The 25417-nt window shown below is 30.3% G+C and overlaps 1 protein-coding gene across 1 annotated transcript; it reads left to right on the top strand.

Annotated features, from left to right (window-relative positions):
* The first annotated feature begins 122 nt into the window (after positions 1-122).
* Positions 123-25417, top strand: LOC129229312 (dol-P-Man:Man(5)GlcNAc(2)-PP-Dol alpha-1,3-mannosyltransferase-like). Its single transcript, XM_054863599.1, has 9 exons — positions 123-295; positions 4224-4323; positions 5660-5807; positions 10309-10469; positions 10547-10667; positions 12945-13147; positions 14266-14321; positions 14973-15108; positions 20277-25417. Exons 2-9 carry the CDS (start codon positions 4250-4252, stop codon positions 20449-20451), a joined length of 1074 nt encoding a protein of 357 aa, XP_054719574.1. The 5' UTR covers positions 123-295; positions 4224-4249; the 3' UTR covers positions 20452-25417.

Below are 25417 nucleotides of genomic sequence, written 5' to 3'. Positions count from 1 at the left end.
ATATTCATTAAATATAAAAAGATTTCAGTAATTCCTTTTTTTTGTTATGAAATTATATGGCTTCAGAAACATCTCAACTCACTATATTTAAAGAGCATCATGGCGCCCTCCACAACCCGGTCGCGTGTTAAACGCCAAAGCAAAACAACTTCGAATGAGAGTAGTTTGAACATAAAATCCTTAAAAAGAGATATTCCAATATTATTAAGAAACCCAGAATACTCATGGGTTGTTGCTTTAATTTTATTGTTCGTAGAAATATTTGTTACAGCGTTTGTAATTTACAAAATACCCTGTAAGTGAATGTTGAATAAATAAATTATTGTTCAGCAAGATCTTAAAGTATCGGTTTTAAGATACAAGCAAAGTGATAATACTCATATGAATGCATAGAAAACTTAATTCGCATGAAAAATAAAATAGTTTATTTATTTAAAAGGTTTAATAACGCTTACACTTGATGTGTAAAATAGTTTTTTCACAAATACTCTCAGGAAGACTAGACAAAACGATTGATTGTGTCAAATTTTATTATCTGTGAAGAGTCATAAAGTTTTATTCTGGCTTAAAAAGTTGTTTGTACTTGTAAAATATATTTGTTTTGTGTGTGTGCGAGTTTGTGATCGAAATTCAACTTTTGTTTTTGTCACCGTTTTACATTCACATGTTTTCCTAGATTTAGCTTTTAGATCATAGTCTGGGCTCTTATCCACGCCCCATTAATATCAATATGAATTATTAATTATTTTTAAGCGAATGTTATAAATAGAGACGTACCGAGTAGCACTTTGGCCGAGAGTACCGAGTACTCGACTTTTCAATACTCGGCCGAGTTACCAAGTACCAATTATTTTTAGAAGAACCACCGACACACATGTGATGAATTTTGAACTTATTGGAATAGTAGTATAGACTTCCTTGTCCATATAATAGTTTTTAAAACTAAATTCCTGCTGAAATTTAACTACTCATTATATAAACAATTTTGTTTGTCAAAAATTTCACAAAAAAAAAATAAATAAATAAATAAAATAAAATAAAATAAAAAAAAAATAAATAAAAGGTATGATTAATCAAGTTGGAATTGAAACAAATTACAGTAAAATCCTTCTAATGCGGACACTAACTGGACATTTTTTTTTTTTGTCCGCAATAGAGAGGTGTCCGCAGGATAGGGTTTAATAAGTTATTTGCATTGGAACTGGGGAATTAAAAATTGTCCGCATAAGAAGGGTGTCCGTTAGGAGGGGTTTCATTGAATACCAATCAATTATAGTTCTAGTCCGCCAAACCTAAATAATTTTTAAAAGCAGATAAAACAAATTTGCTGGAACACTGCAGACACCTGTTTCTGCTTTCTCCCCCCCCCCCCATACAAGGAACGTCTTTTTCAGTGCATAACATGTGAGCTAAAGAACAATATTCAACAAAAAAATTCAACTTTTGTCGGATGCCTTTAAATCCATGAGCTCCCATTTTGTGCATTAAAAAAGGAATTCCTTGTAACGCCAAAACACGTGTCTGCAGTGTTCCTGCACTGTGCTTTTAACGTTGTTTTATTTTCTTTTATTTTTTAAGCAAAGGTATTTTTATATTTTTTATAACTAATTTTTGTTTGTAGCAAAAAATCCATTTTTAATATAAAAATTCCATATTTTCTATGCTTACCTTTTTTGCATAATTTTTAATAAATAAGTTTTATTAACTTTGGGGACATTAAAATCAAGATTTATTCCATTGAAGCATTACAAACTTCATTATTCTCAAAATTTAAATTTGACTATAAATTTCAATTGTAAATGATTGCAGAATATAATGCTTGCTCTTTTTTAATATAAATTTTAGTATCTGTCTTGGACAATGCTCATTTTTTTGCAATTCCTGGGTATTGACCGAGTATCTGATCAGAATTTGGCCGAGTGCCGAGTACTCAGCAAATTGGCTGAGTAGGCCGAGTACTGAGTAGTTACCGAGTACTCAGCAAATTGGCTGAGTAGGCTGAGTACTGAGTAGTTACCGAGTACTTGGTACGTCTCTAGTTATAAATAAATAATTACTAATCCATAGAAGCTCATTAAGTATATATTGAATGTTTTCGTGTCATAAATGAATGGAAAATAAGCCAAACATTTTCGATTTTGTAAACCCCTCCAAGAATTTTTTTCTGGCTGTGCCACTTACTGTGACTTTTCTACTTCATAGTATTTTATATTCTGCATTTCATTTCAAAACTTTTTAAAAGTTTAAATTTACTGAACGCTTAACGAATTGAAGGAATAAGCATACTTGATGTTTTTACAATAGCTAATAATTTCTTCTTTCTTAAACGAAAATAAATAATTTCAAAGCTGTTTCCTTATGAAATAAGTATTTTGAGCAATAAGTTAGGGGAATCGAAACAATTTAAAGGTTCTTAAGCTTTGTGATAAGTCTGAAAATTTGATTGTACTGGTTGCACTCTTTAAGTGACAAAATATGAAAATGAAATTGTGTGTAAGGGCAGTTCTCAAAAGGTGGGAGCAAACACAGACCTCAACTTTGAAGCTTCAACACCAAATAACTTTCATTTTAATTAACTCAAAAATTTTTGAGTCAAATTATAATACTGTATAGAGACAAGAATTGACATAAATTATGGAAAAATTGCTCTTCAAATGCCCTTAAAAAAATATTTTCTTTGCTAAAAGTCACAATTTTGGACATACCAAAACGTTAACTGAGCAAATGTACCATTAAAAAAAATTTTTTTTTAATTATTTCCATACGTTTCAAAAAAAATATTAAAGATATGAATCTTACACTGAATAATTTTTTGTTAATATTTTACACAAATAACAAAAGTAAGAACAGATTATTTACTTTGTAAACGATTTTAGAAAAAAGTATGTTTGAAATTTGATGTATGTCCAAAAGTTACGTTCTTTACAATGCTATTATTTGATAACTAAATATATGATGTTTTCGTTTTAAAGGCATTTATCGATCCTGAGAATCAATTTTTAATTGTTTAAAAGTGTATTCATAAGCTTTCATGCAGTATCTTAGAAGAAAAATAATTTTTCTTGAACATACATGTGAGATGTCCAAATGGCGTTACGATCTTGACGCCGATAATTCTGTCCGTTATTCATAATTTTTGATCATCCACTGTCTTCTAACCTCAATAAAGAAGGTTATTATAATGTTATCTTCTTTAATCCATTGGTATTTTGCATAATTAATATGTTACACATGGAGCAATACATAAATTACAGTAGAAACATGGCTGGTTATGATCGAACAAAAGCCATTTTGCTCTAAAATCGCCAAGCAAACTCCGTTGGCGACAACACAGTGTACGATAAGCTAAAGGTTACTAGAGGGGAAATCCAGTTTGACAAATGTATTTTTTCGTCAGCTGCACCAGTTTTGGCGACTTTATCAACTGCGCTAGCAATTTTTTCCCCCCCGCTTTTATTATTTTAGAATTTTTTTTTTCCTCTTTCTTTTTGAAACATAATTTAACGATCTCCAAACAGAAATACGAATTTCTTTTTTCAATAATTATTTTTAGACATCGTTTTAATTTTTATGACACTAACAAAAATATTCATTTATAAAACTGATGTCACTTTTTACATTTGTATTATTTTTAATTTGAAGCTTTTTTTTTACCTTTCATCAACTTTTTCAAAATCATTCCAAAACTTTATTATATGTAAAAAGCAGTATGTATAGCCATTCAAGTACTTGATTAATACCCTCTTTATTATTAAATTGGAAAATTTAAAAAGTAGTAAATAAAATTTTCATTGGAAAAGTTAAAAATCAGATTAACAATTGTCAAAAATAGTGAAAGTTACATTAAGATGATGTCCAAAATCCGTTACCTACAGGACAACAATGTCCAAAATCTGTTACCTACAGACTGCTGATTTAATTTGCTAATTAACAATTTTTACAAATACCTGCTGTCTTTTCATGTTCATATATTGTGTTCTAGGTATGCATACTATAGAATAAAAGCAAAATTGATGTCAATTTTGAAAATTTTTGAAATTGCTCAAAGTTAACTTTTTTGTTCTCACCTTTTGAGAACTGCCCGTAACATGATTCTTCCTATTTCACATGTTTCATTTTTGATTTGTATAAAAGAAATTTCTTGGTGGTTGGTTCAAATTGTATGTCAAATATTTTTCGATTTTTATTCGAGTATTATTTACAATATATTATATTCTAATTAGATACTGAAATTGATTGGAAAGCATACATGCAGGAAGTTGAAGGTGTACTCAACGGCACTCTTGATTATAAAGAATTGAAAGGAGACACTGGGCCGTTGGTGTAAGTTTATGGTACTATTACCAGTTGTTTTATATTTTGCTCAAGTATGTTTTTGAATGTTGTACAGTGTATGATATAGCAATTTTAATTTGATTTAATTGTTCAAACCTTTTCCAATGTTGCACATTAAACAATTTTTCATTTTTAATTAAAATACAAAAAAGTAGCACCATCTGAAATATTATTAATTGCTTTGCTTGTTTTCTCTCTGTATTAAAATTATGGCACAGACTGTGCAATTGAAATTTTCAGAAGGTTGTGTGTTTTAAGGAGCCCTTTTCTCTTTTTTTTTCGAAGGGTAGGGGGCTCTTAATCAGGTCATTCTGTAGCATTTGATGAAGTATACCATTGCTCTTGGGGGGAGATGAGCACTTCTGCAATGTATATAAATTAACTAAATCGAAAGCTCTTTAACAATCATGTATGCCATTTTCTTTGAGAAAAATCTGCCTTTGTGAGTTCTACAATTCAAACTAATGTACTTCTTTTTAAAATTAAATATGCCATCCCTTCGTACATATTCAACATTGTTAAATTTATGTACTACAATGTACTACTGAACTGTAGACAACATAGGGAGCTCATAAGGGGCACAACTGCACCTTTACTTTTAAAAGTAACTCTTTTCAGAGTTCAAAATTAATGATCGATTGAAATATGATTTTTAAAGGTGGATTGATATATTTTACGAAAGTAAAAACTAAAAGTTCCAAACAAATGAATATTTTCTCATCTTATTTCATAAAAATTGAACCATCAGTTGGAAGTGGAAAGTCTATACGGAAGGGGAAAGTCCATCTGTTCCGATTTTTGAGGCCATATTCCACATTGTTTTGGAGATCATAGTATCTGTAATGTTAACAACCTTCAATATAGAACAATTTTATAACTAAAAAAAAAAACAGCTTCAGGGATTTCGCCCCCTAACCCCACACACTACTTTTGACCTCCACTTTTTCGGTGCACCAGCGGCCTAGTGTGAACAAAGAGACAGGCCTGCTGGTGAAAGTCTGCAGCAGAGATGCACCTGTGGTAAGTTGACTAATTTAACTCTATTTAGGCCTAACTGAGTTTTCGAACCACCGTGAAAGCCACAACGGTTGCTTGTATGAATCAAGTTTTATGCAATGAAATCAAACTTTTAGAGTGAAATATTTTTTTTCAGTTTCACCCGTTGAATTCAATATTCCTTACTTCTGTTCAAAGGTTAAAATTGCATGTTACTAAATTGATTTAACATAAATGAATGAAAATGGATATTAATTAAATTATAAAAAAATGATTGTAAAAACTGCTGATTTTAAATATATTGCTATTTTAAATTTTCTTCCTCTAGATACCCTGGTGGTTTTGTATATGTATTTTCCATTTTTCATGCGTTGACACAAGGAGGAGAAAATATTTTACTGGCTCAACTTATATTTGCTGTATTATACTTGGCAACTTTATACTATGTGTTTAGATTGTACACACGATCTGCAATAGTAAGTTTTTCATTTTACGCACTTTGTGTAGTGTAATCTTTCCTCTTCCATCAACATAAGACTGATTAAAAAAAAAAGAAAATGAGAAAAATCATAATGCAAGACCAGCGTTTGCCGATGTATATGTCAATATATATCATGATATATATCCTATATTTATTTTGAAAATATCATAATATTTTGATATATTCAATATTTATTTTTTCAACTACGGTATTTTCAATACAAAAAATATATTAATCATTGCAATATTGTTCATTTATAACTAAAAATAACCAAAAAGTAAAAGTTATGTACTATATTTTAACAATGCATTAAAATATCATGAACATAACAAAGTTTTATAATATTTCTTTTTTATTTTACATTCACATAAAATGATTAGGTAGTAATGTAACAATTTTAATTCATATTATAAGTGCCTCATTAAATATTAGGGTCACTCTCTTTCCAGGGTAAATAATGGTCACTAACTTTTTACTGATAAAAAGTGTTTTTTCAAAAAAAAAAAAAAACTAAATTATGCTAAATCATCCTTATGCATCCAATTTTCCTATGCCAAGGTCAAAAACAAACAGTAAATTAAATAAGAGAGAAAAAAGAGTTTTCCCACTTCTGTAAAAACATCTTCAAAAAAGATTGCCTCAGAAAATCATATTTTTTTCCAAGATTCCTGTCGGTGAAACACTGTTGAAGGAATAATTTTGTTGGTGCTGTTTTTTAATAGCAAAAGGACTAATTTTTTCATATCTACATAGATTTTTTCTTCTTTTTAAAAAAAGTTAGCATAAAAAAAATGCTGATTTATACTTCAATTTAGTGGGGAAATTCTGGATCAGTATATTTTCTGATATTTTAGATGTTTTTCTTACTTATTTCTATCTAAATAATATCAGTATTAACTTATATTTATCCTTTTCTGTGCCAAACTCTCTCTTAAAAAGAAATTTTAATGCCTCAAGTGCAACATTAGATAATATATCATCTTCAATTGCTGCTGAAGCATCATGCCCTTTAAGCTAGCAAATCAATTTCAGCTTTGAAGATAAACTGTGTCAACATGCAATTATGACACACATTAAGAATCAAAATATGCAACAAATGAATACAAATCCCTTAATTACCAAATAAGGAGACAAATTTGATAGTTATAACAAATCAAACTGGCTTGTTTATCTTGCAACTGCAAGAGAAATTGAATTCACAAATGTAGTCAATGTGAAAAACCCTGCTTGCAAAAAAATAAAAGAACCTCAACAAGCTGACAAAGACAGCCCCTAAATGCGAGCAAAATGAGCTTATTTTGTAGCTGTTTATGACACTGGCAAAAAAAGGGAAGAAGTTGTAATAACACAATTGCAAAAACAGTCCTGCTTTAAAAATGTTAAAAGATGGTGCTATAACCGAATTCATTCTGTACTTGAAAATCAGATATACTTTGTTCTGTATGATGCTAGATGATAGCGCCATATTCTACAAATTTCTTCACCGAATAGTGGGCTTAGAGGAAAGAGCAAAAACCAATTGTAGTCGGCTAGTAAGAGAAACATCAAATTATTTCATTTATAATGTGTTATTTCTTAAACATAAACTTTTTGTCGTTGAAAAATCTCATTGTCGGCTAAGAAATAATAATTTGAAATAGTTAATTACTTTTAACATAGCTTACTTTAAAAAAAGGGGGTGTCCCATATTTACTCCATGTGTGACCCATAAATGCCCTGATCCGGGGTAATTCCTGGTCACTCATTTAATTAAAATAAAATAAATAATAATGTAATTTTAGGTAAAGGGATTATTTGAATAATTTCTAAATTGTTTAAGCTTACTCCATGCCAAATTAAATCATTTTGTCTTTTATATTTAAGAAAATATTAAGTTTTTATAGTATTTTGACCCATAATTGCCCCATCTGACCCTAAATGTTGGTCCGGAAAAAAAAGAAAATGTCTTATGACTATGCACCGACTAAAGCTTATTTTTTTTATTCCTGAATCATATAACTGTGTAAAAGCGACAAACAAGAAAAATGAGTACAACTACTTATTCTAAATGAACTCCATTAAAATTGATAAAAAATTTAATGAAATATTAGATAAAATAAGGAAAGCGGCGTTAATTTTAAATCTACATATTGTAGTAACAATGTAAGAAAATAAAAAGTGATTTGAGGATTCATTTACTGTTTTGAAGACTTTAGTTTGTGCTGATTGAAAATATCAGATAGATATCAAAATATCCCATATATATCAAAATATCGGATATTTTCGAAAATATCATGATATTTTCAAACCCTGTGCACCACTATGTAAGACTTAAGTTTGTTTTATTCAGTTCAAAAATGAAATACAATTCATCATGCAGTCTCTCCATCTCAAAAAAATATCAACTGCAACATATGCTATTCAATCACACAAAGATAGCAGAAATGGTATTCATAAATATTTGATGATTGATTTTATGCGGTGATACAGGGTGCGGCAAAAATAACTCCCACATTTGCTATTGCAGTTTCTCTGGCACTAATAGTGTGGTATTAGTCATTGTTGTGGCCTTGAATAGTGTATTATTGTCTACAATTTTAAATATTGCTGTGGAATGGAATTTACCTTACTCTATGCTATACTGCTGCACATTACTGTCACGTGACAAAGCACACTTTCATTTGTCAGGATGAGGCAAAAAACACAATTTCCACTACAGGATCAAAAACAATTCTCTAAAGCACAGATTCTCAATCGGCAATCGGGGGTACTAGCACTGGTCCCCAAAAAAATTTGACCAGTTCTCAAAAGTTTTTACCTGACTCTGTTAAAAAATTTCCTACTTATTTTTAAATTAAATAACTAAGTGAAATAAGAATAATGCCATTTTATTTCTTTTACTTTATTTACTTGAATTTTATACCATATCATTAAAACAAAGAATGTACTACTTGGCTTCTTCAGAAGAACTAGCGACATCATTAATCTTTTGTCTAAAAAAACAATTTCTCCACTGAAAACTGACAATAACACATAATCTCAAACGCATGAACAAAACGTGACGTGTGACACTGGGGTATGTAAACCTACCATCGGAACAAGGTAATGTTGTGGGTATTGAAATTGTGCTTTATAGCAGTGTAGAGATTCAAGTGGGGGGACAAGTCTCCCTGCCCTTTTCTTTAAAATTTGACTAGTTGTATTTTGATATTCAAAATCAGTTCCCCGAAGAAAAAAAAATTAGTACACTCATACTTTTTAAAACATCAAAATTAACCAAAAATATTGAGTACTATGGTACTACAAACTTTTTACTACGAATCATCTTTGTAATGTGACAACTAACTTTATGTTACAACTTTGTATACCTTTTTAGTAATATATTGGCATATTAGTGCATTTTAGAAGAGAATTTAACATCCTGCATTTTGGTCATGACTGAAAAATTCTAGAGTCTAACATCATAAACTTTGAAGTGAAAGAAAGATTTGAGTTTTTAACTACACCCATCTTTATATCTGTTTTAAAGGCTTTAAAATGTTTGAAATATCAAAATGTTTATTTCAGCACATGTAAAATTATACTAACGGTTAGTATTTTTGTTCCATTAATCTGTCTGAAAATAGTTTTTCTATATAAAAACAAGCATATTATGAACAACAAGCTAAAATGAGCAATTTTTCAACATTAATTTGAAGCGCTAGGACCGATATTCTGTTATATCTGGAACAGCCGGAAATGGTCAAAATGACAGTTCATTAAGAAAATCTTGTATAAAAATACATATAACAAACAAAAGCAAATTGTTTATTCTAACGTGAATTAAAACTTGTACAATTTAACTTGAAACATTTAGATAAAACAAATAAAAAAATTATGTTTTAAACATTTTCCTTGTGCACTCGGCTCAAATCCAATGAAAAGAATAGGCTGTTGGAAAACCAGAAAGGAAAAATTCAAAGACTGTGCAAGTGAATATTTCTGTGAAAAACAAATGACTGAAGGTCAAACACTTAAAAATTGTTTTTATCCTGTTTTACGTATCAAAGTATCCAACGAAAATATAAAAAAAAATAACCCACAGTCATTTTGACCATTGTCGGACGTTTTAGGTATATTCAAAATTTGCTTAGAAACAAAATAAGATGAATGAATGATTTTTTTTTGTGGAAGATGTTTATCAACATATAGATAGACAAAGACAAAGCACATCAAAGGGATTAGCAAAAAAAAAAAAAAAAAAAACTGAGCATATTTTAAATTTTTTCATGGTAAAAATGACTGGTATGGCCATTCTAGTGTTAATATGATTGCATAAACAGTGTCCCCTAACTGGCCATTGAATATCAATCTGAGATTTTACTGCATATTTGAACTGTTCATTTGGAAGCAATTTTTGTTGTAATTTTCTAAACATATATGCTACAATTTTTTTATTAATTTTTTTGAACAATAACATAATTGATTTTCACTAGAAATATTCTTTTTTACTTACTTTGAAAATAATTATTTTTTAGGTTCCACCATATGCCTTGATATTCATGTGCTGTACTTCGTATCGAATTCATTCAATATATGTCCTTAGACTCTTTAATGATCCTGTAGCTATCTTCTTTTTAGTTTTAGCTGTGAATTATTTTATTGACGACAGATGGTTAATAGGATCTATTTTCTTCAGGTAATTCTACCCTATTTTTTAAAGTATTTTTAAGCATTTAATTGAGATACATTTACTTATTTCATTTTTCACTTTAGTTTTGCAGTGTCTGTTAAAATGAATATTTTATTGTATGCTCCTGGTCTATTGTTTGTTATGCTTCATGACATTGGATTCAAAAACACAGCATACTGTATTTTTGTTTGTGCATTAGTTCAGGTAATTTGGTTTAAATATCTTTAAAAGTTTAAGCTTAATTGAACTATTGAATTACTAAAATACATTTGAATCTCCATATATTGAAGTTGTAAATTGTCGGAAAAAATTTGATAAATAGTGATTTTGATACATATAAGAGATCTTAGTTTTTTTCAAAATTGCTCCTAAAACATTGAAATTAATGCTAATTTTTGTGTGTGAAATTCTATTTCAAATTTTAGAAAATTGCGATGAATTAATAACTAAAATATGAATTGATGTGAAAAATTTACTAGATACTACTTAGCTTCTAAAAAACCTACTGTGCTATAATTACATGTCTTTGAGTGACAGTTTTCTTTTAGTTTCAATACTTTTATTATGGCATTCGGATTCTTATTATAGTTGACACTCTGCTTGCGTAAACATTTAATTTATCAGAAATGGCATTGTATGCCTTCAAATATTTTCATTCTTCGGCAATTCAATTTTATCCACAATATAAGAGATTTTTGTTTTAACAATGTAATTGAGAGAAAAGTGAAAGTTCAAAATGAATTTATTATTCAATTTGAACAATTTTCACTGAAGCTAAAAAGGCTAGGAATGATAACCAACATAAGAAAGGAATAGATAGAAACTGCTTTCACAAAAAGACTGGTTGCAACCAGGCTTTGAAATAAACTTGAGGAAATTTAGGAACTCCAGAACGGATAAGGACCAGCTTACTTGTGAGGTTTGTAATAATCTTTGCTGTACTTCACTCCTCCCCCTCCTCCCATCCTCTCAACTTTCATTTTTTGTGATGCAAACAGTTTAAAGTGTAAAAATTTTTCGGAGTGCCTCGAAGGAAAAAAAATATCTATAGGGATTTTTTTTGATGTACAGAAACAATTTTTCTATGTTATGAACCTTGAAATTTTCAGGGAGATCAATGTATAGAAAATTTCAAAGTGTGGAATTTTGATGTATGGAGGTTCAACTGTACTTTATATGTACAAAGCCAAAAGAAAAATGTTTGTGTAGTTATGTTTTCTACAGCAGTAGTAGGGGTTTCTGTTGTTTTAAATGTTGTTCATAATTTATTTAAAAATGCACATAGCACTTTAGTACTCTCTGTTTAGGATCAATTTTAGCACTGAGCACAAATCCTGCAATGCCTAAAGCGTGAAAAATCTAAAAAACCAGAATGGAAGAGATAAGATGTAATTGTTTTCACAGTTTGTTATAAATTGACGTTTTCTTTGCTTATTTACTTAGGTCATGTTTGTATAGTGCTACCGGTTGACAGGTGACTACCCATAGCTTTCTAATAGAGCTACAGGTTAACTGGTTGTTTCCGAAGTCATTCTAATAGCTTCACCGGTAGATGCACCGAACGACCGCAATTAAGGCTGGTTGATTGAACCGCATGATATTTTTGACCAATAATAAGTATTTTTCACCTGCGCGTTGTACATCTGCGCAAGTAGCCGCATTTCAACTGAAAGCTTTTGATGAAGCATTGGTTGGTGAACAACAGGATTAATAACAATTGACGCCATTAGCTGTCATGTGATCAACTGACGGGTAGCACTATGCAAATGAAACCTTGCACTTCAAAATGACTTTTGGTTAAGGTAACTATTGTCTTATGGTTCACTGGAACTAGTCATTACTTGCAATGGGGAGATTAATTTTAGGAGGGCATTTGATCTTCTGTAGGGATTGATGAATTGACTAGGACTAGCCTAGTTGTGCCCTAGGGTCAGTTGCTTGTTATCTGTTTTGTATTTTGAAACTTTTATTTTTTGCTAAATATTAAAGGAAAGCTTAATGGAAGAAGTAGTTATGTGACATATGAGTAAATCTGGGAAAATCAAGTTTATATATATTGTTTTCGTGCCCTGTCATTTGTTTCTTGGGGCAATCAGTTTTTTTGATGTTGTAGTAGCAGTATGAGGAAGTTCTTTATGAAGATTCTAAATTTTGTACCTGCTTATTTTGATTTAATATCAGTGTTTTTTTTTTTTTAAATCTCAACTTCTTTAACTTGTCACATGATGCATTTCTTTGATTTAAAAAAAAAACTATTGTTGTAAATTTTTATATTACAAGACTTATACAAACTGCCTTAATATGCATCCTTTAAAGTGTTTTATTATAGTTCAGATTGACATCTTGTTTATTTAAAACAAAGTTGCTGATGAAAAAAGGCTTGTTTATTTTCAATCTTAATTTAGCAATTTGAAATGATATTACATTACTTAGGATTTAGAAAATATATATGTTTTACTAATAGAATATTTTTATTTTTAGATCATCGTTGGTCTTCCATTTCTCCTTTCAAACCCAATCAGTTACCTTTCTCGTGCCTTTGATTTAGGAAGAATATTTTTGCATGAATGGACCGTAAACTGGAGGTTTATTCCTGAAGAAATATTTATTAGTAGAAAGTTTCATCTTATTCTCCTCTTTTTGCATTTATTTATTTTAGGAATTTTGGCATACAGATGGACCAAGTAAGAATTTTTCTTTAGTTATCATCAGTACATTGGGAATTGTTTGTGTCAAATTTTCTGCACAAATAATGTCATATAAAACATTTTAAAATGAGAAATGTGACTTATTCCACATTTAATTTACAGTTAAATTTTTCATTCTAATTCACTTTACTGATTGCTTTATAAGTCTCATAGTACAGTTGCTTTAAAAGCCAAATTAAATACTTTCAAATGTTGTTTATACTAAAAAGACATTTATTTTCATGGCTACCTGCTAAATTTGATGAATGTATTAAACTGCTGAAGATATTTATTTACTTGCCTTTTAGATCCATGATGGGGTTTTTCCTATTTTCCTTCATATGTTTTGAAGGATATATAATTAACAATGGGAATTTTGTGCTGTTGTTTTTAGCTTTTAAACTTGCAAATGTTAAAATTTATTTCTCTAATTAAACATATTCTTTAAAATCGTAGAATGAATATGTGCTTTTATTTTCCTGAGCAAAATTTCAATACAAATTACATATATTTTTTGTGTGAATGTGAAATTCTATTGCAATTGTTGTGCACAATTTGTTAAAGAGACTTAACAGTTTGAAATTCAGCTGGTGTTAGCAAAAGTGCATTACTTATCTTTTTTCTTTTCTTTGTCTTTTGAAAGAAGAAAAGAAATAAATAAAACAAACGTTAAAAACACTTTGATAAAGTAATAAATAATTTTAAAGTAGTCTTAGAATTTATTTTTTTGTTACAAAATACACTCTATAGTTATGATGTTACATGCAGTGATATCCGAACACCATAATGCTGACAAAGTGCCTAACATAAATTACAATATTAAAGTAAGCTTTTTTTTTTTAAAAAAAAAAGTGTGCTGTACTAAGAGGAGGATAAAAGTACTGTTTGGGAATCAAAACTAAGCATAAAAGTCTAGATTATATCAACAATTTTAATGAAAACTTATTATAATAGTTTAGAAATTTGTATTTGTATTATGTTGCACAAAAGTGGTTTATAGCATGATGCACATGCTTTAGTGTAAATTCACAAAGAATACTATGGTCTTTAATTGTAGACGTTGTTTATTATTATTTTTTTAAAATTACATTTTAAAATTCTTTCTTGTTTTGTAGGAAGTTTGGGATTGGTACATGTGGACCAAAGGAATCAACAATTTTATCTGTTGACAGTATCCTTTAACATACAGTCCTTTTAATTTATAGTAGTTGCTAATTAATAGTAGTACTGCAAGAAGTTATTAATACAGAAGTTATTTTTGCCACTATTAATTACTGATATGGAAAAATACCCCCTTAAAATTTTACTTCTCCCAAACATTTTCCAAGTACAAAATAAGAAATAACAACTTTTAATTGCACAAAACTGTAGATTACTGCATACACATGTTTTGGGGTTACAAGGAACCTGCTTGCAAAACAAAATAACTAAAACATTGACGAAAGCTAAGGCTTTTGTTAGATGTTAGATGTCTTTTCATACCTAAGCTCAGTTCTTTTGCATTTAAGTAGGGGTTCCTTGTAACCCAGAACAACATGTATGCAGTAATTTGCAATTTTGTGCAATTTAAAGTAGTTATTCCTTATTTTACTTTTCATGCATTAAGGTATTTATTCAACTTTATTTTCAAAACATGTTCCTGATTTTGCATAGATTTTTGTTCTTTTCTCAAAATCACAGCAGTTGTAAATTCATATAGTATTAAATTTAAAGAAAATAAATTAAGGAAAAACATTATGTTAGTTTTAAAATGTAGCATACTTTTTTGCTTCACTTATATTTTACATTGCAATATTTCAAATTTGTACTTAACTTTAATCAGATATGTTTTTTGTACTATTTTCATCTAATTTTGTGGGTGTTGCGTTCAGCCGATCGCTCCATTATCAATTTTATGTTTGGTACTTCTTTACACTTCCACATGTTTTATGGTGCACAAATTATAACCCCATATTAAAGTAAGTTTCAAAGTAGTTTCTTTTTTTATACCCTATAAAATACTAAAAGCATTGCCAAAAATGTAGTCTAACTTGCTTATAGAGGGAGTGAAGAGACAGCGATATTTGCTCATTATAACCGAGTGCTCGCAAGAAACGAATTTGAAAAAAATCATTTGTACATATTTGCTTTTGTGTTTGCCAGATTTTAAAGACATTTGAAAAAATTGAGGGTGTTTTGGAAACTATTTGTAAAGATATACGTCTAAATTCAATATTTTATTTAGTAGCAAGTGGCCAGATGACACTTTAAATTTACTTATTTAGGGTCATTCCATAGTGACTAATGTATCATTCGAAACTGATTTTCTTACTCTTTTTACTTACATTGGGAGCAAAAATAAATGTTTTTTGGTTTAGTATGCAGATTTAAATGACAAGGCGACTACTTTTCATTTCTACAAAGAATTTGAAGCAAAATAAGCACTGTCAGGTATTTTTTCACCAAAAAGGCATTGTGACTAGCGTAACATTTTTGCAACCCTGAGAAACAATGCCTATGTTATGAGGCAAATTTTTCAGAAAATTATGCAGGCATTTAAAATTGGCTGATATATTTGTAAGAGGCAAACAGTCTATTTTTAAAAATATACTACAGATTTATTACAGATGAATATTTTTTGTCCCTTAATGGTACTTTTACCAAAAACTGTGTGTGACTAAAGTGGCGTAACTAACGTAACCATCAAATAACAAGCAATGAATGCATATAAAAAACTTCTTGTAATTAATCTCTTGCTCTTATATTACTTTTACACTTTTTAGGAACCCTTTTTATGTTGCATTATGGTTCTTTCTTTATTTTGTTTCTATATTAGTGTAAGAAATTGAATGTAAGGATTCAGTTCAATTAACACAATTTGAATGTGCAAAAAAAAAAAAAAAAAAAAACCCGCTTTTACGAACTGAATAACATCATTTTATGCTAATTAAATCCTGAATATCTCTCTTTTAAAAAGTTAACTTTATGCAAGTTGATAGTTTCACCAAATTCCAAATACAAGTTGAGTTTCAACAAATTTTGATATACTAGTTATCATCATAATAAACTCTGTAGTACTTTTCATTTGCATATTATTTTTTTAAGGTTTACAGGTTCATTGAATGAATAGTGTTGTGCATCCTGAATTAAAATGTAATATTGAAAAAAAATATTTGAAAATTTTTGCAGAATGACTTTTAATTCCAGATATCGCCGCAAATGTTTAAATTTTTAAATGATCATTCATGCATTTTCTGAAAAATGCTGCAGCAGCGCTTATTGTCACTGTATCATATAACATCTTCAAATCTTTTCCAACGAACTGTTATTACTTCATTTTAATAATTAGGTGGAGATCTATTTTCTAAAAAATAGAGATGTTCTCCTTTGTTAAGCGTGTCTTTCTATTTTCTTCATTCTTTAGCTTGAATTCTTGTATTGAATGCACATTCAGCAGAGTACTCATTTTGATTTACTCTTTTTTTAAAATAATAATTCTTAAAATAATTGGAAGTATCTTTTTGAAGACCTTTAAAAAAGTATTTTTCTAAGTAAACAGAAGGTCTACAATGTCATATTATTGGTATTTTTCACCCTAAATATTTTTAATCAATATGCCTTACTTATTCAAAATTAATCATGAAATGTACAATAAATTAAATAAGTTTAACATATTAGCGGTCATTTTTAAAATGTTAATGTTAATCACAGCTCAAATGTTACATTAGTCACACTAATTATTTTATATCTATTGATACTAAAATAAATATTTTGCACTTTTTAAGTAGATAAGATGCAGATGTAAGAAAATAAAAAGTACTGTTTGGTTCAAGAATATGGTTTAGTTTTTAAGCAGAAAATAGTATATTTCCGTGACTAACAAACGTAACGTAAATATTTTCAGTGAAATAACCAAACTAATTAAAATACTTATCTTATAGTCTATGCAAAAAGAGCAGTCAATTTTATTGGGCCAACATGTAATCTTTTAGAATAAACTTAGTTATTTTAAAAATTTGCAAAAATTTTCACAAGAAAACTTAGATGCAATTTTTTTTTTTGTGTGTATGCTAAGCTTTTTCTACAATCTCGCACGTTTAGCTCCAGAAGAAAAACACCTAATGAAATTTATGCAAACTGCTACTGGATTTATGTACCAGAAAGTATGCTGGATGAAATTCTAGGTTGCAATGAGGGCTTTGTGGAATTTCTGAGGTTGAGGTTGACATTTCTATGGAATGACCCTTTAGCCACATTTTAATTTTTAGTTGGCGTTTCTTCCATAAATTTTATTTTTTAGGAAAACAAGAATGCAGTCTTTAGCTGATTTGCCTGCCAAAACTTGAATTTTTAAACTTTTTGGCACATACAGCCTTTTATCGCAGTGTCAGAAGATTGCCTTCTTGTTTTCACAAAAATAAAAATCCTGGATAAGAAGGCAACTAAAAATGAAAATGTGACTCTATATTTAAATTTGAAGTGTGTTCTGGTCACTGGTCACTTGCTAATAAATATATTTTTATTTTCAAGTCTACATTTACATACACAGTTTCTGAAAAAACCTCATTTTTTTATATGCCTCTAAAAACTGTTAAAACACAAAAGTGTAAATACTCCTCCTCAGCTAATAAAGTACTCAATGCTGCTGATCCACAGTAAAAAAAAAATAATAATCCAAATTTTTGGAATTGAATATTTTGAAAGAAAGTTAATTAATTTTTTTTTAATATAAAGCTGTGGCATGAAAAATGAATGCCTATTTTCAAATAGTGCAGAAAGTTTTAAAGAAAATATCATTGTCTTTCAAATAAGAGTAAAAAATCATTAAATATTATCACACACCGTTCTGGGGATGAAGCAGTTAAATGTTTTTGCCAGAAATCGCGAGTGAGAAATGACGCCCAGGTTGCTATTTTTGGTGGACTGTATCTCGAACCAGAAATGTTTTTGGGCATAGCAAAAATATGTCTGTAACTTACTTTTTTCCAAATTTTACTAATGTTAATTTCAAAAACTTTGGAGTTTATGTAGGAAAGCGTTTTTCCTTGTCTACCTGAATTGACATGCACTATGTCAATTACGAATTATATTTTCAAAAGAGCTATATGTATTAAAAAATATAATACAATAAAACCTCTCTGAGTGGCCACCCCTCCGTTCTGTAAAATTTCGGCCGTTCAGAGGGGTGGCCGCTTTAAAGGGTATTCTTTACAGTTGCAATATTATTTTTATAATACACAACATAAGCAAGTCTAGCACATAAAATGAAGTTTGAGACCTTTCTAATGGGGAAATAGCATAATTTTAAATTATTGTGAACATTTTTCGGATTAAGGATACAATTTGTGACTTCAGTTTTTACTTTGCTCCAATAGTCTTTGAATTTGTCTTTAAATTTGTTTTTCAATTCATATGTATATTTCTAACCAATTTATTTGTCATTGCATCTGAATTTTCGATGACGTTATCTATTGTCCCCAAAATCACTTCAGTTGAAAGTTGAGTTTGTTGATGATTACAAAACGTATTAGCAAATTGATTGTCAAAGGCCAAATTAGTGGCTGAAAGGCATGAAAATGTTTTTGTTCAAATAAATTTAATGATACATACAGCGAACTGATAAGTTAATTTAAACCAATCCCAAATTCAGAGCCGTGTCCAAGGGGAGGGTTTTAGGGGTTAAACCCCTCCCATTGGTGAAAAATAATAAGGAAAATGAAGAAAATATGTTTTTTTTTTTGGCTTAAATTAATTTTAATGTAAAGTTTGTGTTCAGCGTTTTTTTTTTTTTTTAATTAAACTTTCTCTCTTTTCTTAAGTTTTTCTGCAATTTACAACTGTTAAAACTTTCTCAACTGAAATAATAATTCGGAAAAACTAAGGTGGAAGAACTGCTGAATGATCTATCAATACAAAGCATTAATATTGCTTATTGTAAGGAGATTATGATGAATTTAGCATAGCAATGAAAATGCATTAGTGATGGTGTTTGGTAATATAATTTGTATCTGCAATAACCTCTTTATTGTTTAGTTTATTAAGCATTATTTCAATTATTTAGAACATAAAACCTGATATACATTCTACATTATAAAAGAATTTGTGGATAAATTTTAGTGTTTATTGCAATGTACCGCATAGTAAGCAGATTTAATTAAAAAGAAACAAACAAGGTTTGATTAAAGTGAACCTGTAAAATAAAGAATTACTTTGGTCACCTGCGCAACCAAAACTATCCCTCAAAAAAAAGGGGGGGGGTTCAACAGCCCCTCTAGGTGTATAAACGCCATACTGGGATCGGCAATTTGTCGTAAACTTAAGGTTGTGGGGCATTCAATTCCCCCTCCCGCAGGTAAGATTAAAACCCCTCCCTTTATGAAAATCTGGACACGGGCCTGCCCAAATTAATACCAGATTTGAATCAAAACGCTTATTTTTGCACTTGTTGGTCAGAAGACGTTTCTCTCTGTCGACACTGTAATTGTCAAATTACTCCATTGCTGTTCAGTGCTGATAAGAATTCAAAATGGTTCTCTATTAATTCTCTCGCAGATTTTCTATGCTCATATTGCTCAAAATTTCAATACATTGTCGAGATTCACAAAAATGATCTTCTACAGTGTTGTTTGCAACTCAGATACCACATACACACTGACCAAATAATAAAATTAGCACAAGTAAGACTTTTGAACTAAAGGCTTTATTTGCTATAAGCCTCCTTAAACTGAATGGCTGTAGATTAAAAACAGAAAATGAATAAATTTTCCTCAAAAATTGGGATGGACACACCCACTCGGTTGTTCAGAAGTGTTGGGTGGCCGTTGCTGGGAGTGTCTTTAACATTAAGTCTATGGGCTTAAAAATCCATGCCACAAAAATTTGGCCGTTAACACAGGCAGTCGCTCAAAGAGATTTCACTGTAATGTTAAAAAAAAAAATCAAAATACTATTTGAATGGAGGAATTTTTTGATTATTTTCTTAAATAATATTCCTTACAATGTTGAAATTTGTCTAACATCTGCTGTTTTTTAAAGTTTTCTGTGTAAGATGTGAATTGTTTTTGCTTTCTTGTTTTTTTAATTTGCTAACTTTTTATTTTCCTATTTTCTAAGATATAAAAGGAGATAATTATTTTATTTCTTATAGGCTGTGCATACTTGGAATCTTGGAACTGTGTTGGAATACATATCCATCAACCAATATGAGTAGTGCTCTCTTGCACATGTGTCATTTGTTAATATTATGTAACTTTTTATACCATGGAGCTCCTGCACCTTACAAGGATACTCAGAAGAAATCAAGAACAAAAGAATCTGATTGAGACCGATATTTCATAGATATTTTAAACAACTTTATTGTTGGCCATGTTCCTTTTTAATGTTTGTTTTAATTATAATACTGTTATATTGGGTAAGTTACCGCCCTATAGCCAGGGCTAAGGCAGAAATACATGAAATACACCACCAGCTCCGTCAATTCCAGCCGAGGACTGCAGTTTCGTGCTTATTAGCACTCATCAGCTCGGCATAGGACTAACTGAGCTGGAGGTGGAAAACCTCTTAAGGAAGCCAAGAGTGCCAAACAAACTGGTAGCTAATATAGAATTAGCACTGACCAACTGCAGTCCTCGGCTGGAATTGACTGAGCTGGTGGTGTATTTCATGTTATATTGGGTTGGAGGGAAAGTTCTGTTTTATTTAAAAAAAATATTTGAAACTCAGCAACAGTTCCAACACCAAGTATCCATCAACAAAAAGGAAAGCTTTGTTTGTGATGGGACAGGAAAGGTCCAGTGTACTACAAGTTGCTGAAACAGGGAAAAACCATCATTGTGGATCTGTATTGCAATCAGCTGGATAAATTGAATGCAGAGCTCTATCAAAAGAAAAAATGCCATTATTAGCATCCAAAAAAGGAATAGTGTTCCACCACGATAATGCTCGACCACATGCTGCAATGGTGACAAAACAAAAACTGAATGCGTTAGGATGGGAAATCCTTAGTCACCCATTGTTGTCACTTTTGTCGTATTGTACCATCTGATTATTACCTGTTCAGATCTCTGCAAAATTATCTAATGGGAAATAATTCGAGTCTTTTGAAAGAGTTTCTAAAGCAGTTGCTGATAACTTTTACTACAAGGACAAGAACTTCTACAAAGCAGGAATTCACAGGTTACCTGAAAGATGGCAACAAGTTGTAACAAATAATGGAGCAAATATAATTGATTAATAATAAACACATTTTTATAAATGAATTCAAATACTTTCTTTAAAATAAGACAGAACTTTCCCTTCTACCCAATATTATGTACTATATCTACAAGGATTTTCAATAAGGATAATATAGTGCATGAAATCATAAACTTTTTCCAATGTTTTCCGAAAGCTATGCACACATTTTTGTTGGAAACTTAATTAAATATTTTATTGTAACTGCAGTTTAACTGTACACTTAATTACAAATTGAAAGCTGAATATTCTCTGTCAGAGAAACAAGTTGTAGTTCCGTGTAACTCAAAATGCTAAACTAATTGAGTTTCAGAGGACTTAAACTGCAATAACAATGCTGCTGTGCTAAGCACAAAAGTCGTATCTGCAGGCGAGTTTAAAAGCAGAAATTGTCGTTCAAAGTTTTTCCCCTCCATGTATTTGATTCATCTGCAACTTTTTCAGAATTAAAAAAAAATATTTTCTATTGACAAATGACCATAAAACGTTGCATTTAGGTGAACTATGTGACAAAGAACAACCTGGTGACCTTAACGCAATTTTGACCCAAAGTGCAGATACGAGTTTTGTGCATAGCACGGCAGAATGCATAAAAATTAAAACTGAACTCTAACCTTATTTACTTTTTAAATGGCCATTATTTCTTATTTATTTTTGTATTTCAGTTAATTATTCCCTGTCTTTTTTCCCAATGTTATCCTTTAGTAAAATACATTAACAGTAAATTGTGATTTTTGTATCACGAGTGAGCATGAGGCATGGGTTTCCCTTTTGGAGCAGGGTTGCCAGGTATAATTAATATTAGTCGTTTTGGTTATTTTTTGATCACAACACTTGGCTAGAAAAAAAATAAAGCATTAGCCAAACCAATCTACCTTTGGCTTGGTATTTATCATACATAAAATGATTAATACTATATGGAATTGATTGATCAGGTGACTTAGAAAGAGTATTAAAGCAATTATTTAAGCAATATATTTAGAAAAATATTAAAGCATTTAAATTTAGATTCAATAAATCTTGTACATAAAACACAGGATTTGTCTTATATGTATTTTAGTATGATTGTAGTTAGATATTTTCAATATATCTTGAAGGGAGCGTTGTTTCCTTGCATGTTGGCTATTTTTAGCAAATTTCATGAAGCAGTTTGGCTATTTTTCTTAATTTTCATATGGCAACCCTGCTTCTGAGGAGTATCACAGTTTTCAAGCTGTAGAGGTTTAGATTCTGTGATTTTAATACCCCTCATATCTTAGAATTTTCAGTATGACCCAATTATACTTTACAATTCTAAAACCACTTTCATTCATATTTATATTGCATAGTAACTGAATCAAAAGCAAATAATGATCATCGAAACTATAGCGTCTTTGATTAAAATTTAATATGTTTAGGAGGCTATATTTACCTTCTTTGCCTTTTATATCAAGGGTGTCCAAACTTTAAAAAAATTTTGGGGAGAAGGGGACTGAGACAATATTTCAGTTCAGTTGGCCTAGTTGTTGCTCCCCTACATCCTTTAAAAAGTAATAATAAAATAAGTGCTCAGTGATCATTTTCGAGTTTTTCGTTTCTTAGTTTTCTTTAAAAATGCTTATGAAAAATGTATTATCAAGCAAACTAATGTTTTTTTTTTCAGTTTGTAAGCTTCCTGGGGGCCAGACGAAATCTTTTCGTTGGCTGTAGGTTGAATGCCCCTGTATTGTATGATTTGATTTAGATCCTGTTTATTGTATTTGCTTTTGATTAATCTTCATAAATCAATTTTTGTTAATTGAAACTTGTTAAGTGTTAATTTTTATTTTCAAACATGAAGGCACATTGCCTTCTTAGTATTCGTCCATGTCGGCATCGACTAGGTGATTGCTATTTTGTAAAGAAGCACCTAGTGGGCATGACGACCATCATCACCTCCTAGTCCAGATTGACAATAATCAACTTAATCATAAAGAGATTTTGCCAGCAGCCATCCCCATCTCTACAATTTGGACATGAGACTGAAAAGGAGGAAATTTCCTTTAGTCTCTTGTATCCATCATGATAAACTGCTTAGTGAGCAGTCACAGGACTTGCAGATCCATGGATTTAGAAGCAGGTACCCTGCTTATACTCAATGGGTCTTTTGGCATTGGACTTCGAGCCTAGGGTTCTCCACCCCAAGTCTGTTGCTTTAACCACTATGCCCATCACAGCCATTGTTCTACAGAGTGGTCAAAAAGTGGGAATATCTCCACTTTATTTTCAGCATTATGTTAGTTATGGTTGAATGTTTGTTATGCATAGTGAACTAGAAGTCTTAAAGAATCATAAGCATTGATAGAAACACTATCCTTGTGGTAACACAGCTGAATTCAGTGCCATTTTCTTGCAAATGCATGGCAATTTGGAAATGTTTTGCTGCAAAACATCTGCTAGAACATGGCCCAGAATTCAGCTGTGTGAAGACATGGCTGGTGTTCTACCGACGTTTATGATTCTGCAAATTCTAGTTAACTAAATATAACAAACATTCAATTGTAACTATTATACTGATGAAAATGAAGCTTGGGTACGCCCACTTATGGACCACTCTGTACATAAGTCAGCGAGAGAATTTCAATATTAATTTCTAAAAGTCAATTAATATGCATTTTACTGTAATGTGTATTGTTGTGACAATGTATATGTTAACAATTATTGTTGATTAACACACAGTTAAAATGACTTTTACCTTTATTCCTTTACCATAACGTCTGTTATTAACACCCCATGTAGCTATAGGAAAGAGTGAATAAGTGCTTTAAGACCATCATGTTTATTGTTTTTTAATGTTAATTCCAAAAAAAAAAAAGAATCCCTTTTTTGCAATGGAATTTGGATTGTTTTAAGTAATAATGCATGTATTTAACAGGGGTTAATTCAGGTTTGTGTTTTCAGGTCTGCATTTTGTGAAAAGAAAAAAAAGATTTTTGTGAACTTTTTTTTTTTTTGTGAAAAAAAAGAACTATTTTTTGCGTGTTTTTCTTTTATATATTTTTGTGAAAAAAAAAAAAAAAAACTTGTCATATCGAATGGAGCAGTGATGCCCATTCTTTGTTTTCTGTCCAAGGACTGCACTTTATACTAAGACCAATCTCACTTGCCAGAACACATATAAAATTAAAAAATATTAAAATCTTTTTTTATTGATAACATGGAAAAACACAGAAAAGGAGAGTAAAATACAAGCTAAGAATTGTTGTTATCATTACTATATGGTTATTTTATTAATTCAAATTTTCTAACTATTGTGCTTTAAATTTTCAACAGTCAATCGTAATACCAAGTAATCTGATGTTTTAGAAAGTTCCAGAATATATTTTTCGATTTGTAACAGCACACCACATGAATCTGCTGTGCGGGTCTCATTTGGCCCATGGGTCGTAGGTTGGGCACCACTGGTCTGGAGCATGTTTAGCTCATTGAGAAGCGATAAAATGGAGAAAGTGAGGACTTTCATTCATGAAACCGAGACGACCCCAAGTCCTGTGATAGATTTTAAAGCAAAGCATTGGAAGAGATCGGGTTTCTTTCGTTTGTTTCATGGAAAACGTGCCAACCATTCGTCATTGTTGAGTCATGTGACTTGGAGTCTTTGGGCCAACTTTTGCTAAGTCAATGATTGGACTTGCTACCTCCATTTTAGTTCCTGCTCTAAGGTTTAGCTATCATATATCTAGTTTGAAATCCCTTTGTCCTAAAGGACTTAACTGGGAATGACTTGTAAGCTGGAAGTTTTTTTTTTTTAAATCGATATTTTGTTTCCAGACAAATTGAGTGAGCTTAAGAGTGATGATAAAAAAAAAATTTTTAATGAAATTTTACAAAAGCTCTAATTTTAAGATATGAAATTTGAAGTGGCCGCTTTTACGATATAGAATTTTGTGAAGGGCGGCAAAGTGAACCGAATTAGCATCTGAATCAACCCCTGTTTAAAGAGTGGTTGTGACTTGTTACATAACATTCCTCCTCTAACAAATTTTTTACTGTTAAAAATTTGAACAACTTTATGAAATGAGCAGTTTGAGAAGAAAA

The sequence above is a fragment of the Uloborus diversus genome, chromosome 9 (assembly GCF_026930045.1).
Source record: "Uloborus diversus isolate 005 chromosome 9, Udiv.v.3.1, whole genome shotgun sequence".
In the NCBI taxonomy this organism is placed as follows: Eukaryota; Metazoa; Arthropoda; class Arachnida; order Araneae; family Uloboridae; genus Uloborus; species Uloborus diversus.
This window is presented reverse-complemented; position numbering and strand designations above follow the sequence as displayed.